Source organism: Dama dama, chromosome 5, assembly GCF_033118175.1.
Source record: "Dama dama isolate Ldn47 chromosome 5, ASM3311817v1, whole genome shotgun sequence".
Taxonomy (NCBI): Eukaryota; Metazoa; Chordata; class Mammalia; order Artiodactyla; family Cervidae; genus Dama; species Dama dama.
The window spans coordinates 27,657,786-27,672,778 of NC_083685.1; the positions used below are offsets into that span (position 1 = coordinate 27,657,786).

Here is a 14,993-nt window from a genome sequence, read left to right on the forward strand (position 1 = left end):
AGCACACAGAATATTAATACATTTTCCACAATATGCTCAAATAGTGTGAAAATAGTCCCAGGCACTTTCTGTTATTGTCTTTCTCTGGAATAAAATTGAAGCTTGCTGGGTTTCAGATGAGGGCTGCACATAGAACCGATTTGACTTAACTATTCTGTTAAAAGTAAAAGTAGTCCTTTTTGCTTGAGCAGGAGGTATTAGTCCTCACCACTGAGCTCGCTAAGTTGATGTCTTCCCAGGTCATCGTCGGGGAGACGGTGCAGGGCAGGGACCTTGGCACCAGTGTGCCTGGGTCCCAGTCCCTCTGCTGCCAGTGGGGGCTGACCTTGCTTGGCCATGGTCTCATCAGCGAATTGAAGACAGAGAGAAATTATCTCCTGCACAGGCTGCTGTGAGTACCAAGCATGGTCACAGACCTCGAACCCACAGCATGGTGCATCCACCTTGGTTATTGTTACCACCAGGTGAGTGCAAAGCATCTCAGAACGATGCCAACCGGTGGCTAGGACTCAACACCAGAGCTGTGAGCAACCTCTGTCCTGGGGTCTCCCCCAGAAACATGAAGCCTTGGAATGGGGTTTCAGGGTGTGGGAAGGAGAACACCCCTTCACCCGAGAATGCTCTCCAAGAGGTGGCAACATCTTCAGGGTGGAGGCAAAGGATGGTGGGGATGACAGTGCCAGAGAGGAAGGGGTGTCCAAGATGAGAATCCCAGAGGAGGTACAGCTGGCCGGGCAGCCCCCCGCCAGTGCCCACTCACCCTTGGAGCCAGATGGATCTTTCCCAAACTTTCCCCCTGCTCCCCAGAAAAGGCCTGGGGATGAACCACCCATGAGGGGAACAGGGGGGAGGAGATCAGCTCCCCTCTTGGCTGGGAGGTGACAAGGCCCCTCTCTGCCCAGGCCCTTGCAGCCCCCAGGCCTTTAGTGGCCTCTCCCAGGCTCCTACCTGCCCTGTGAGGTGTTCTCAACCCCACCGACTCAGTGTTCCTGTTCACAACACACATCTGTAGTGGCCCCTATTCTAAAATAGGATGTAGATAATACATAACCAGACACATATTTTCTTTTAAAAACCCATTTAATAGTACCTGCGTGCTAAGTCACTCCAGTCATGTCCAACTCTTTGCGACCCTGTGGATCATAGTGTGCCAGGCTCTTTTGTCCATGGGATTCTCCAGGCAAGAATACTGGAGTGGGTTGCCCTGCCCTTCTCCAGGGGATCTTCCCAACCCAGGGATCGAAACCTCAACTGATAACTTAATTTGCTGCCTCTCTGAGAAAAGGAAGAAAAGAGAACACCCCAGCTTCCACCCCACACTGCTAGCTCACCTACTGCCCTTCTACCTCAGAAGGAGGAGCAGAGGAGCTGTCTGAGGTGCTGGCCAGGCCCCAGCTCCTGAGCTGGGGTGCCACCCTCTCACAGGCTCCAGGATGGGCTCCAGGACCCCTTCCTTCTCTCTCACCTAATTCTTATCTTGGAAATAACACCCTCTGTCAGCCCCATCTCCCTCTCCAGGACCAACCCTCATCTCATCCTCCTTCACAGGACTGGTTCTCAGTTGGGGGAGGAGATGCCCCCAGGGGAAATTTGACAGTACTTCTCCATGTCTCACATTGCATGGGGGTCCCACCGCCAACAGTCATCCAGCCCCAACATCCACAGTGTTTTGCAGAAGGGCCCCATGTCTGCCACTTCCAACTTCACCCCCAACCTGCATCTAAGCTGACTTTGTCCAGGTCACCCCCACCCTTGGAGCAGCAGTCAGCCCTCAGGGCTCGTGGAGTGTGACCCATCAAAGCACTCAGCAGTGCTGTCCCTTTGACTCCCGGGATCAGACGCTGGCCTGTCCACCTCTCTTCTGGCTACTCCTCATCTCCTGGGAGTGTCCCAGCTCAGCCAACCTATGTCTTCCCCTGCACTCACTCCCTGGTCTGGGGAGTCCATGCACTGCAACAAAAAGATCCTGCATGCCACATTTAAGACCCCATGCAGTCGAATAAATAAATACTTTTTTTTAAAAAAAAAGTTGTATGTTGAAGACCTAACTTCAATGTGACTGTACCTGGAGAGGGGCCTTAGGGGAGTAATTAAGATTAAATGAGGTCACTGGGGGACCCTAAACCAATAGGACTGTGGCCTTACAGAGGGATAGACACCAGAAATGCTCGTGCACACAGGAGAAGTCATCCACAAGCCAGGAGGGAGGCCTCATCAGAAACCAGCCATACCAGCACCTCGATCTTGGTTTTCCAGCCTTCAGAACTGTGAGACAACAAATTTCTGTGGTTTAAGCCCTCTGGGTGTGGTACTTTGTTACAGCAGCCGGAGCAGACTCATACAGCTCCCACTGTGAGTTACTCCCTTCCTGAGGCCTTCTCTGGACACCTCATGGATGCCAGTGTCTCTCCCCTGACACTTTATCCTCCTGCCTTATTTTGCCCCCTAGCATGTCTCCATGTTCAGTAGTCTGTTCAGTTTGCTCACTGCAATCGGCAGAATCACGGACCCCAAAGGTGTTCACATCCCAGCCCCCAGAACCTGGGAATATGTTAGGTTACATGGCAGAGAGAATTAAATGTGTTCATCAGCTGAGTTTGAACTGGATTATCCGGTGGGCCTCTGTGATCATAAGGACCCTTAAAGGTGGAAGAGGGAGATGAAGAGGAGAGTGGGGGTTGGGATGTGACTTTGGGAGAATGGCACAAAGAGGCGAAACGCCACTGGATTCAGAGATGGAGGCCAGATGCGGGTGCAGGATATGGGTGCTGAACCCCCAGGAAAGGCAAGAACACAGTCAAGAAAAGACTTCTCTCAGAGCCTCCATAGGGTACCCTCCCCAGGAGACCCATGTCAGCCTTTGACCTGCAGGAGCCTGAGAAGAAGGCATTCAGCACACACCTCTAAACATGCCATGTTCTCGGACCAGGACGTCTGCAAGAACCAGCGCTCCTACAAATTCCATGATCTTCCTGTAAACAGTACAACCACATTGCACTCCAGTATCAAAAGCATTAACTCGTTACATATAAATGTCTAAAATATATAACTATTTTGGTAACTTCCTGTTGAAATTTCTTCCATTTTTTAAGAAATATACTTAGAAGCTCATGAACCAACTGTGGCCTGAGCCTCTCAACCTCCAGGAGGTCCCATCTGGCAAATCAGTCCACACACAAGTGGGACCATCAGGACCTCCCCTCTCCCCAGCCATTATTCCCCCCGTACCAGCCCTGTGTCTGGCTCTGGGCACACGCTGCCCCTCTAGCCTTGAAGTCAAGCCTCACTTCTAATCAGGGTGGAAAATTCAAGGAGGAGGAAGGGGTTTACTCTGGGCCAGCCAGGAGGCTACTGGAGTGGCTACCAGGGCCGGGATCCATCACAGGCCGGGCACCTGTAGATCTTATCTCCCTGGCACACTGCCAGGCCTGGGGTGGCATATTAAGAGCCATTGTACTTGGGCTCATTTACTTAAAAATAAAACCCAACAGCTGAGGTTTCTGAGCAGGACGCCCCTCTGCAGGACCAGAGGGTCGCTGCCTTGAGCCAGGACAGACATGAATGGCAGGATTGCCTGCCAAGGTGGATCACCCCCGTGAAGCGAGGAAGGGTGGGGAGTTCTGGGGAGTGGCCTGGGGGTGTGGCCAATGCTGCTGCCTCCTTCTCAGGACCCAGGAGTCAGGGCCACATCTGCACAAGTGGGTTATTTTATTTTTATTTATGTTTTATCAGACTCAGAGCTTCGGAAAGCCTTGGCAAGAGCATGGATCCAGAGTCTAGCATCTCCCTTCATCAGTTCTGAGGCCATCAATCCACAACCCCAGGGGAGGCCACTTTCCAAGACCAGGTGCTATAGCCCGGAGTCTTAAGGATCATCCATGACAGCAACCCCACACTGGTCTTTCCTCCAACCTGCCTGCAGTATCCATGTCTCTGTAGACCACTCAATTCATGTTGCTTAATAGCTTCCTTTAAACTGATGCACGTTTGAATTAAGTGAATTTGCTTCTTAAATAAGTGATGTATTGATACGCAAGATAGGAAACCTCTATCCTTTGCCCAAAATGTTAATCGATAGAAAATGAAACAGCATTTGGCTAATAAAGTCTAGCTGGATACACAGCCAGCCAAGGATGCTGAGCCTGAGGGTGAGTCTAAAGGTATATAGGCAAGTTCAGAGCATGCAAGAGGCATGTTGCCACTAAATTGAGACTGTCTTGGTACAGTCAGCAAGGTCAACAGAGGATGGATGGGGGATGGCCCTCAGGATGGCACTCTTCCTGTGCCCAGCAGGATCCTGAGCTTTCAGCAGTGTGGGCTTAGCATCACACTGGACACAGGGATGACCCCTTTCACTCAAGCCAACTCTTTTTGCCTCTACAAGGTTCTACAGAGGTTGGTGTTTCCATCATCCCCACCTTATAGATAACGAAATTGAGACGAGAGGGGGTGACTGACTTTCCTGAGAAGTGGAGCCAGGTATGAACCCAGCCAGTCAACCCCTATGTTCTATACAGAAGGCAGGGATCTCCATGGGAGTTTTCCTAACCCCAGGGGACACTAGACAATGCCTGGACATTTCTTGTGCCGCAGCTGCAGGTGGGAGTGGAGAGGACTACTTGTATCTAGTGGGTGGAGGCCAGAGATGCTGCTCAACAGCTTACCAGCACCCTATCACCATGTGCAAAGATTACCTGGCCCAGATGTCAACAGCAATATGTTGAGAAGCCCTGACTGGGGACCCCAAGGCAGGTCACAGGCTGAGCAGGCATAGAATCAAGACTGTCCCAACCCTCGGGTGGCTGGAGAGATCATGTGCTGTCACCCCCTGTGGGTCTCATTTCGGTCCCAGAGATCTGAGTGAGATCATAAATGTGCTTTAAAAATCCAACCAGCTAGATGGAGGCACAGACGTCCATGGTCGCAGATGAAGTCCAAGCCTTCCTGGCACACAGGACATTTATGGTGTGTGAGCATACCTTCCTAAGAGCACGGTCCCATGTCCTCCCTGATGGTCACACACCACTCTCCTCCTTCATGGCACTCTCCACTCACGTAGGTTGGGAAGATCCCCTGGAGGAGGGCATGGCAACCCACTCCAGTATCCTTGCCTGGAGAAGCCCCATGGACAGAGGAGCCTGGCGGGCTACAGTCCATGGGTTCACAGAGAGTCAGACTGAGCGATTAAGCACAGAATCAATCACGTGGGGCTGGCCCCTGCCCAGATGCCCTTCCCCGATCCCCTCACAGCTCACTCACATCTGAGTTCAATCATCATAGAGAAGCTCCCCACCCACCCTCGGTGTCAGGGTCCCAGCACACATGGCCACTGTAGTCCTCTGGTGGTCAGAACTCAGGGCATCATGGTTACACTCCCTCTGGAGGCTCCAGGAAAGGGTCCCTCCTGCCTATTCCAGCCTCCGGAGTTGCTGGCATCCTCGGAGTCCTTGGCTTATAGACGCATCACCCCAGTCTCTACCTCTGCCTTCTATGTTCTACATCTGTGTCCCTCTTCATCTCAGAAGGACATTATTGTTCTTCTAAATCACTGGACCAGGGCCCACCCTACTCCAGTACAACCTCATCTACATATATCTGCAAACAGGGTTACATTCTGAGATTCCTGGAGGACATGAATCTGGGGAAATGCTATTCAAGCCACACCCTATCTAAAGTGGGACCCCGTCCCACCCACCCACTCTCCATCACTCTTTCTCTTGGTGGCCTTTCTTTCTGTCTGGAGTTGCCCTGTTCACACCACTCGTTGCTCACCTGCCTCCCTCCTAGGACATCAGCCCTGAGAGGCAGGGACCTGCATCTCCTTTGCTCCCGCACCCTGACTCAGCATCAGGAACACATGAGGAGTGAATGATAAGGATAAGGAGATACTGCCTTCATTCCAGAGAACAAGAGAGCTTCAGCCTGCAGCGCAGTTTCCAAGGACCCATCTCACCATGAATCGGCCTCTCCCCATCCCTCCTATGACAGCTGGCTATCCTCCCTTCGAGAGTACCTGTGCTTTATGAGTGCAGAATAGAAAAGCTGACCAAAGAGCAGAAAAGCTGTTCCAAGAGCTGGATCCCAGGTGGGAATGTCCCCAGTGGGACATGGGATATGGAAGTGATTAGAGACTTATTTTTGTCGAGTTACCAGTCAACGAAGGATAAACTGTCTTTTTAGAAAATAGTGCCGCACCTCTGAAATATGCAAATTGCTGAGCTGAATTGTAAATGCAATCACTCAGCCCCAGCAGGCTCCCAAGGTGGGGGCCACGGTCGGCCTGAGTTATTCCTAGAAGCGGGGGCCCCTGCTGGATCTACAGAGTCTTTGGATAGAGCCAGCCCTTCCAGAATGAGGTCTGCTCCTCCCAAGGGAATTGCATGAGGGGTGTTTATCTCAGGGTGAAGCACTCCTGCCTTTCATCACCCAAGATGCCAAAGCCCAGGACTGCACAGCGCTAACCTCGGTGACCGGAAGTGGCTTCGGGTGTTCTGACATGGGTGGTTGGTAGTTGGATGGGGTCACAGCTAGACCAGCAGGCAGAGTAGCACTGGCAAAGAAGGGGGAAAAAAGCAAAACCAACATGCTGTTAATCTTCTCAGGGTGAGTGAAATGTAATTGCAGGCAGCTCCCATGTAGGAGAACGGGAAAAGCCATTCATGTCAAAAGCTCCCCCCGCTGCCCGTGGTTGTGTAAAAACCTGAGCTCTGGTTGGGAGCACCAACTATGTTTTCACTTTCTGTAGTAAATCAACAACAGTGGGGGATGTGAGACAGATGCAGGGGGAGAGGCCAGCCAATTAATGACCTTGGGCTGGGGCGGGGGTGGGGGCAGAAATGGCCAACCAATTAATTGCTGCCATTCTGAAGCAAGACCTGCCAGGACCCGTGATTAAATCCTGAACGAATGGCAACTATTTCTCTGGCCACGGTGGCTTTGACTGCTGGGATCAGCAATGCAGGACGTTTTAACTCATAAAGCAGATTCGAGGAAGATGGAGGAGATTGATGAACTCGAGCTGGAAGGGCCCGGGAACCAGCGGGGAGCTACTTCTAGAATTAAAATTCACAATGACTAGGGAAATCTTTCTGATGAAACACACATGCCCTGCAAGCGGAATATCTTAGGCATCTTCAAAATGGAGCTGCTTGTGAATAAGAAGGGCTTGAAAACCCCTCTTGAGAAGTCAGCACCTTCTACGCACACAGGCTCTCAGGAGTGTACGGACTGGGCCAGGCATACCATAGAGGTGAGGAGTGGTCCAGAGGGGCAACCAGCCCCTCGGTGTCCCCAGGAACCTTCCAGGCCCCTCTCAGACACCCATGCCCGCCCCTCCTCCACCACACTCTCCTTCAGGCTCCACCGACCTGCGGCATTCATCCTTTGGTCACTTGAAGGGCACTGATCGGGCATCCACCCCATGCCAGGGTTTGAGGCACTTGCTGTCCTCACGTGGCTTGGGCTCTCATGTGATATTTGAATTCCCACACCAGGTGGGGACTGTTTGGACACCTCCCCAAATTCAGCTTCCCAGCTGTGACACCTGCCCACCGCCAAAGCAAGCACCACAGTGCAGAAAAGACAGCTCCACACAGAGGGGTTTGTTCCCCCTGCAGCCCGAGGGGCCAAGGCAAACACAGGGTGACCACCTGGCATTCTCTCCATCCTCCTTCTCGCCCCTCCCCAGGCACCTCCTGGTCTCAACTCCAAAATTCTTCGATTACTAAAACTCAGGGTGGGGACTTCCCTGTCAGTTCAGTAGTGAAGACTTTGCCTTCCAATGCAGGGGGTGTGGGTTCAATCCCTGGCCAGGGAGCTGAGATCCAATGGAGGAGAACAGAAAAAGAGATTCAAGTCAAACACCCCCCTCCACTCCTCATGGCCAAAAAAGCAGAAGGTAAAACAGAAGCAATATTGTAACAAATTCAATGAAGACTTAAAAAAAAAAACCAATAACCACTCATGGTGCTCAGACTATTATTAGGATTTCAGCTTCCTGATCTGGGCTCCCTGCAGTGGATGCAGCCTCAGGGACAAGTGCCCCTTAGCAACCTGACAGCCACTTCACCACTCTTCCCACCCAATTCATCCCCCGATCACATCCCCTTAAGCAATACTCTGCTACAGACCTGGGCTTCCCAAAGTGTACAGTCAAAATCCTGGGAGGGGGACAGGATTGTTGGCAGAAAACAAACACAGCCTTAAATAACATTGACTCACACTGTAAGACTTATCCCCTCTTAAAGGCTGTCTCAATCCCCTGATTTCTTCAAGGAGAAAGTCTTGGTTTCATGCCAATATATCCCCCACACTTGAGAATCTCCCTTTTAACAAAGAGAGGGCAGGTTTCTGGCTCAAAGCCTCTGCTGACAGCCCTATCACACTGGAATTAAAGAGCATGATTTTGTTTTCATTACATTCATTCACCTAGTCCCCTCCTGCTTACGGGTACGGTGGTGATTTGCAAATGTCTTTTAAAATAAATTTATTCTAAACAAAAACAATCAATCGTTTAGAGAAAGATCCACTCACTCTCTCATCCAAAAAATATTTCTGGAGCATGAGCTGTGTGCAAGGTACCACCCAAGACCCTTGGCATTAGAACTGTGAATAAAACAGACAAAAATCCCCACCCTCAGATGAACAATGGAACAGGTGTGGTGCACAATTATGGCAAAACCTGGTACCAGTCTTATGTGAATTTCTTCAGTTTGAGAGAGCAGGGCCAGCAAGTACCTCTTCCCAGTGGAGGGGAAGTGGTGCTGGCAGAGCTGGTGGGAGGCAGTCCACACCCGAGAGGTACAAGGCCATCACCCAATAGACCACAACTGGACCTTCTGTTCTTTTAACTTGAACTTTTGATAAGTGCAGAAGTGTAGATCATTCTAAAGCAAGTATGCTTCTAGCAGCTTCCACAACTAACTTCCTAAACAACCTTGAGTAAGCCCTGCTGTCTCACTGGCCCTCAGCTTTTCCATCTGTACAATGGACACATGGCTTTGACCTCTGATTGTGAGAGAGTTGGGCTGGTTAGCGGGTCAAGTTAGGGGGAATTAACACACATGTGTCTGAATTTTAAAAAGCAGCCAACCAACCCAAATGGAAACCTCCCCCTCCCATCCCCAGTTCGAATTCAGCCTCTGCTCCTAAGGGATCATAGAAGGCAGAAGGGTTTGAACATATGACCAACTGAATGGGATTCCCTCTCCCTCCTCACTGAGCTTAAAGTGAAATTGAAAGTTGGTTGCTCAGTCCTGTCTGACTCTTTGCCACCCCATGGACTGTAGCCCACCAGGCTCCACTGTCCATAGAATTCTCCAGGCAAGAATACTGGAGTGGGTAGCCATTCCTTTTTCCAGGGATCTTCTCAACCCAGGGATTGAATCCAGGCCTTCTGTATTGCAAGCAGACTCTTTGCTGCCTGGGCCACCGGGGAAGCTCACTGAGCTTAGAGGCTCTCCAATTCCACCTTCATAAGACTGTCTGTGCCAGTTGCACACATGACACCAGGGATGCTGTACTTGATATCCAGTTTAGGATATTTGGAAGGATGATTTTTGCCTATAAACATTTTTTCTTGCCTTGAGCACTAAACTTAGAAGCAAACTCTCATGTACCTACAACATATGACTACACTGCATTTCCTTAAAGAAAATCTGACCCCCACCCCCAGCCAGGTCCTGTGAATTTGAATCTACACACACCATTAATAAGTCTTTGCTGAGTCAACAAGACATTTCAAGTAAAGGGCACTGGACCAGCTAAAGAGAGGCTGTGTGGGGTGTTGAGGAGGATGCTCTGCTTCTAGGCCCTGCTCCCCAGGGACAATCTTTCCTCCCCACCAGCTCCTTCAAGCCAGGAGAAGTGTTTCTAGGAAGCAGTCAAGGCAAAGGAATAAATCAATATAAGCATTAAATCAATTTTGTTGGGGTTTCTCCCTCTCCTTTCTAAACTCAGCTGAATTAGTATTGAATAGAAGCTCCTAGGAATCCATATCCTATTTCTTGGATCTAAAACACAACAGACACTAATGTAAAGGGCTGTGGCTTGCTTGCCTCCTCCGGGAAGCACTGTCCTTGATGTTCTTCAAAATCCTTTAACAGAGGAATCTGTGCCAGTTTGAAGGGTGAGCACTGGCCTCAAAGGGCTTCTTGTGAACAAAGGTCAACCCCATTCCTACATTGTCCTCTCCTTAGGGACCGACCTGGGCTGAGTGCTAGATTGGGGCTCTCTTGTCATATCCAGAAACAAATAGTGAATGACCCCTGGGTAAGACGCTATGCTGGGCACATGGTCTGAGATGGGGATGCAAGATAAAGAGTGGGAGTGGCGGGAGAGACAGAACAGAGATTGGAAAGAGACAGAACAGTTGGGGTAAGGGAGGGTAAAGATAGAAGAGAGCAATATTGATAGGAGGAAGAGATTTGGTAAAGGGATGAGGGAAAAAATATTTTTAAAAGGAGAAAGGGGTGGGAAGAGGAGTAGGAAGAGAGAAGGGGGGAGGGAGGAGAAAGAAGCCAGGAGAAGGGAAGGAGAGAGGCTGGGGTGGGCCTGGGAATGACACTTTCCCGAAACACTTCATCATCTCCCATCAGGGTCGAGAAAGTCGGTCAAAGGTACTGGCTTTTTCTGCCTCCAAGAATCCCAGCTCCTTCTCACCTTGATGTGCGGGAGGGGGGAGAATGGCTCTCAGCGCTGAGCTGGCCGTCAGGATGTTACACAACCCGACGTGCTGCCAATGTTTTTATATAATCCTCTACTTCTCCCCATAAAACAGACCATAACACCCTGGCAAACACACTTCAATAAAGCTGTGTGCTATTACCGGGGCACACCGCCTTCCTGGAGATGAATCACCACCGGAATGGTCAAGTGACAGCTGAACTAAACTTTTCTCCCCTCTTGGTTTCAGCTGAATAGGGAAGATCAGAAAAGCTGAGCAGCCCACCAGAACTACCTCCAGACAAATATCCAGGAGTTTAGGGGTGGCGAGAAGGCAATTGGGAAGTCAGAGGATGTGCTAGAGGGCGGGCATGGCTGCAGACAGCTCCCATATCCTGGGCATCACCAAGCCTTGGGTTCAGAGCTGCTGTTCCAAGGCCGGCTGGGCATCCAGAAGGAAATCCCAAGAGGACCTTCACATCGGACTGAGTGACGTGTGGAACAGGCCCCGTCTATGCAAGGTGGCTCCCAGACAGCTCCTGCTGGAGCCTGTTACTGACGCTTCCTAAAGAGCATTGCCAGGGGCTGCTGATGCAGAAACCAGAATAGCACAGGACAGAAGGGGAAAGCCTACTAATGAGGTAAACATAAACTTTCCTCTTTCCTCCTTGCACACTGGCACAGAGTAAGCCCAGGGAGCAGCAGTTGCTTTTCTTTGCTCTGCTGCAACCCAACGTGGAAAAGTACCCCTCCTCCCCCTCCACCTGGCTCCACATTGGCCCTGACCCTCCTTGACTCCCACACTGACCCTCAGGGTGACTCACACCCGCTTGGGATGAAACAAGGAACCCACCTCCAGGAGCCATTTCCTGTAGAAGCTTCCAAGGACTCCAGGTTCCCAGGCACCACGGCCCAGGGCCCATTTAGGTAATTAATATCTACCAAGCCCCTGCCAGGACCTAGACTCTATTTGTCCATGAGTCACAGGTTCACAGCCTCATACTCAGCCCATAGCACTTGGTTGATTGAGTCCTGAGCATCCCCAGGATAGGGAACTGAACAGCTCCAGTGGTTGGGGCATAACTCTTTGCAACCCCCGTGGATTGTAGCCCACCAGGCTCCTCTGTCCATGGCGTTCTCTTGGCAAGAATACTGGAGTGGGTTGCCATTCCCTTCTCCAGGGGATCTTCCTGACCCAGGGATTGAACCCAGGTCTCCTACACTGCAGGCAGATTCTTTACTGTCTGAGCTACCAGGGAAGCCCACTTTTCTCCAGCAACATCTAAAGAACACCTCTGAAAGGCAGCATGGCCATTCTGCCTCTCTCCACTTCTTCCCTAAGAGAGGGGAGTGAGTCTGGGCTCAGTCCTGGTGCCCACAGCTCCTGAAGCAGCACGGCAGACTCCCTTGCTTTTGGATCTGAGCACTGCCTGCTCTTAACACAGGTCCTACAGTCTCTAGAAGTTCCCTCAGTTCCTCGGGGAACAAGGTGGAGTCCCTTCATGCGTACTGGTGGGTTGGGGTACTCAAGTGTCCTCTGGGCACCTAAGTGTCTGTGTAGTCACTCAGGCCAGCACCCTCAGCTACACAGAGCCTGTATTCCCATCTGCCTTCTACCTGACTCACTCCCCAAGTAACAGGAAATCGATCCTAGCCCTGGTTGGCCACCAGATCCCTGGGGTCCTCACAGGTTGTAGCGCCAGGGACACAGTTAAGCGTCCCAAACCCGGGAACAATTTTTCCACAACCCACTCTGCCCAGCCTCTTTGTCCCGAGCGGGGCGCTGGCTCAGCTCACCATTCAGCTGGTTGTAGACTACCTCCTCCAGGTGGTCGAGGCGCTGCAGGATGGCTTCGCGCTCCGCCAGCGCGCCCACCTTGGCGTGCCGGCTGCGCACCCGGCGGTCGGCGCTGCGAACGATCTGCACCAGCCCCTCTGAGCGGTCCTGCAGGCGGCAGTACACGGAGAAGAGGATGATGCCCACGAACACCAGGATGTTGACCGTCAGCAAAGTTTTGATCTTCCTGGCCACCGCCATGAACGCGGTTGGAAGCTGGGGGCTGCCTCACCCGCGGGGCATCCCCGTGGGCCCGGTGGCCACAGGAGCCTCCGCCTGGCCCGCTGCTTCGGGGACCATGAGCCAGCCCAGCTCACCGCGGGCTGCGGGCTGGGGGTGCTGAAGGAGCGGGACTGCGGGCCGGGAGCCGCTGGCAGGGGCTGCAGGCGGATGCTGCGGGAGGGCTGCGCGCTCTGCCGCCCGTGCCCGGGAGCTGTCCCTTCAGCACCACCCGCGCCCTCTCAGCGCGCCCCTCTGCCTCCCGGGTTCCCCACGCGCAGGGGCTGCCCGGGGCCGTGGGCGCAGGGGGCACTCGGCATCCTCCTCAGAAGGGCGCGGCCCCCTCTCAGGGGCGGCGGGGAGGGCCTCGGGGCCCGGAGAAGAGAGGGAGGCGCGGGCCGGCAGGCGCTCGGCTGGTGTGCGGCTCCTGCCCACCCCGCAGTCACGGCGCCGGTGCGGAGTGACGCGGCCGCCCAGCTCATCAGCATGCACGCGGGGCCCCGTGCCCGCCCCCGCAGGCCCGCCCCTTCGGGACCGCCCCCTCGGGGACCACCCCCACCCCACCCCACCCCACCTGGTGGGGTGCAAGGTCTGGCGCGCGCTCTTGGCGCCCGAACAGGGTGGGGCGGGGCGGGGCCTCGCGTTCCGGGGACCCAGACCAAGGGCGTCCCGGCGGGTGCGGCGGGGCGGAGCGGGCGAACAATTTCTCCACACGCCCCCTCCCCAAACTTGACCTCCGGAAGCAGGATCTTGGGGAGTGAGTGTCTGGTCAAAGCGGTGTAGTCTGCGTGGATGAGCAGGGGTGGGAGGGGAGGGTCTTTGTGAGAAGGAAGGGGGACAGTAGGGTCAAAGCCTCCTTGGTGGTTTGTCTCTCCCTCCCCTCATTCAAATTGAATCAACCCCCGGCCTCCCTCCCCTTCCCTCTCTGCAGGGCAGAGGGCTGGGAAAAGCTGAGTCCAAGGACTGGTGCACCGGGCTTGAGAGTCCGTGGTACCCAGGGACACCCAGGCAGAACCGCAAAACCCACCGGGGGGACGGGGGACGCGCAGGCTCTTGGGCGTCGGGTGCTGCAGGACGTGGTCCTCAGACCTCAGGGAGGAGCAAACCTGGCTGACCCCGCCTCCACGTCAATCTCTAATACAGCCTCAAACCCGCGTTCTATAGGTGAGACAGCCGGGGTTCAAGAGAGTCAAGACCCAGCTTTGGACCCTGAGCCCCGAGAAGGCAGGAGGCTCTATCTACTTCACATTTTCTCCCCAGTGCTTGATGCTTGGTGCTCAGTAAATATTTGTTCAGTGAATAAATGCAGGAACATTCATTAAAAGCTGATTTGTGTTGGTCGCTCACTACAAAGAGATGAATAAGGACCTTTGGGCTTCAGGGAGCTCATGTTGTGCGTGCAAGTGTGTGCATGTGCACATGTGTGTATACATGTATGTATGTGTGTCTCTGTGTGTGCACTTGAGTGTGTGCTCCTGTGTGTGTCCAAGATGTACATTTATGTGTTCATTACTGCATTTGTGTGCATCCATATGTGTACATGTGTGTATTTGTCTGTGTGTGCATTTATGTGTGTGTCTGCGTATGCATTTGTGTGTATGTCCATGGGCATGTGTCTCTGTGTGTGTCCGTGTGTGTGTGTGTCCATGTATGAGTGTATAGGGGGACTTTAGGGGTCTTCCGGCTCTTAGTTCAGTGTTCTTTCTGCAAACATGCATTTCTAGACTTCAGTCATACCGGTCTATCCAGCTTGGAGGTTTTGTGCCTCTGGGTAGATTCTCTTGAGAGCTGAAAGATTCCTTGCTCCTCTCCCTCATCAAAACCCTCTTTTCTTTCTCAGGACATCTGTCCAAGAAATTCAGAGGACCATCACCAGGAAGGACATAGCCACTGGGACTTGAGGCCAGCTGTCCACAGGGTGCTCTCCAGATAAATCACTTCCTTTGAGAGGAAGCTGGATTCTGTTTTCATCATCATTCCAGGAGAGTCTCACAATGCAGCAAGTTAGATAAACACTGGTCTGTTTTTGATAAATAGCCATTCCCCTGTCTCTCCTTAAGAAATATTGCATTTTTCCTGTTTATAAAATGCCAAGATCTAGGATGCTTCCCTATTTCACAAGGATGACTTTTGGAATAATAATACAAACAGATAACATTTCTGCAGTGGTAAGATTTTGTCAGGCCCTGTTCTAGGTCCTTTATGGCCATTAACTGATTAAGACCAATAGCACTACAGTACAAGCTGGCATGATCTAATTAAACTATGAGGAAAC

At 52.4% G+C, this 14,993-nt stretch overlaps 1 protein-coding gene across 1 annotated transcript in view; it reads right to left on the reverse strand.

Moving 5' to 3' along the window:
- The window catches only part of GALNT9 (polypeptide N-acetylgalactosaminyltransferase 9), a 119,554-nt gene extending 106,854 nt beyond the window's left edge, over positions 1-12,700 (reverse strand). The window contains exon 1 of the mRNA XM_061140867.1: positions 12,460-12,700. Coding sequence (XP_060996850.1) covers positions 12,460-12,700 — 241 coding nt within the window. The remainder of the gene's footprint in view (positions 1-12,459) is intronic.
- Between the last annotated feature and the right edge of the window lie 2,293 nt (positions 12,701-14,993).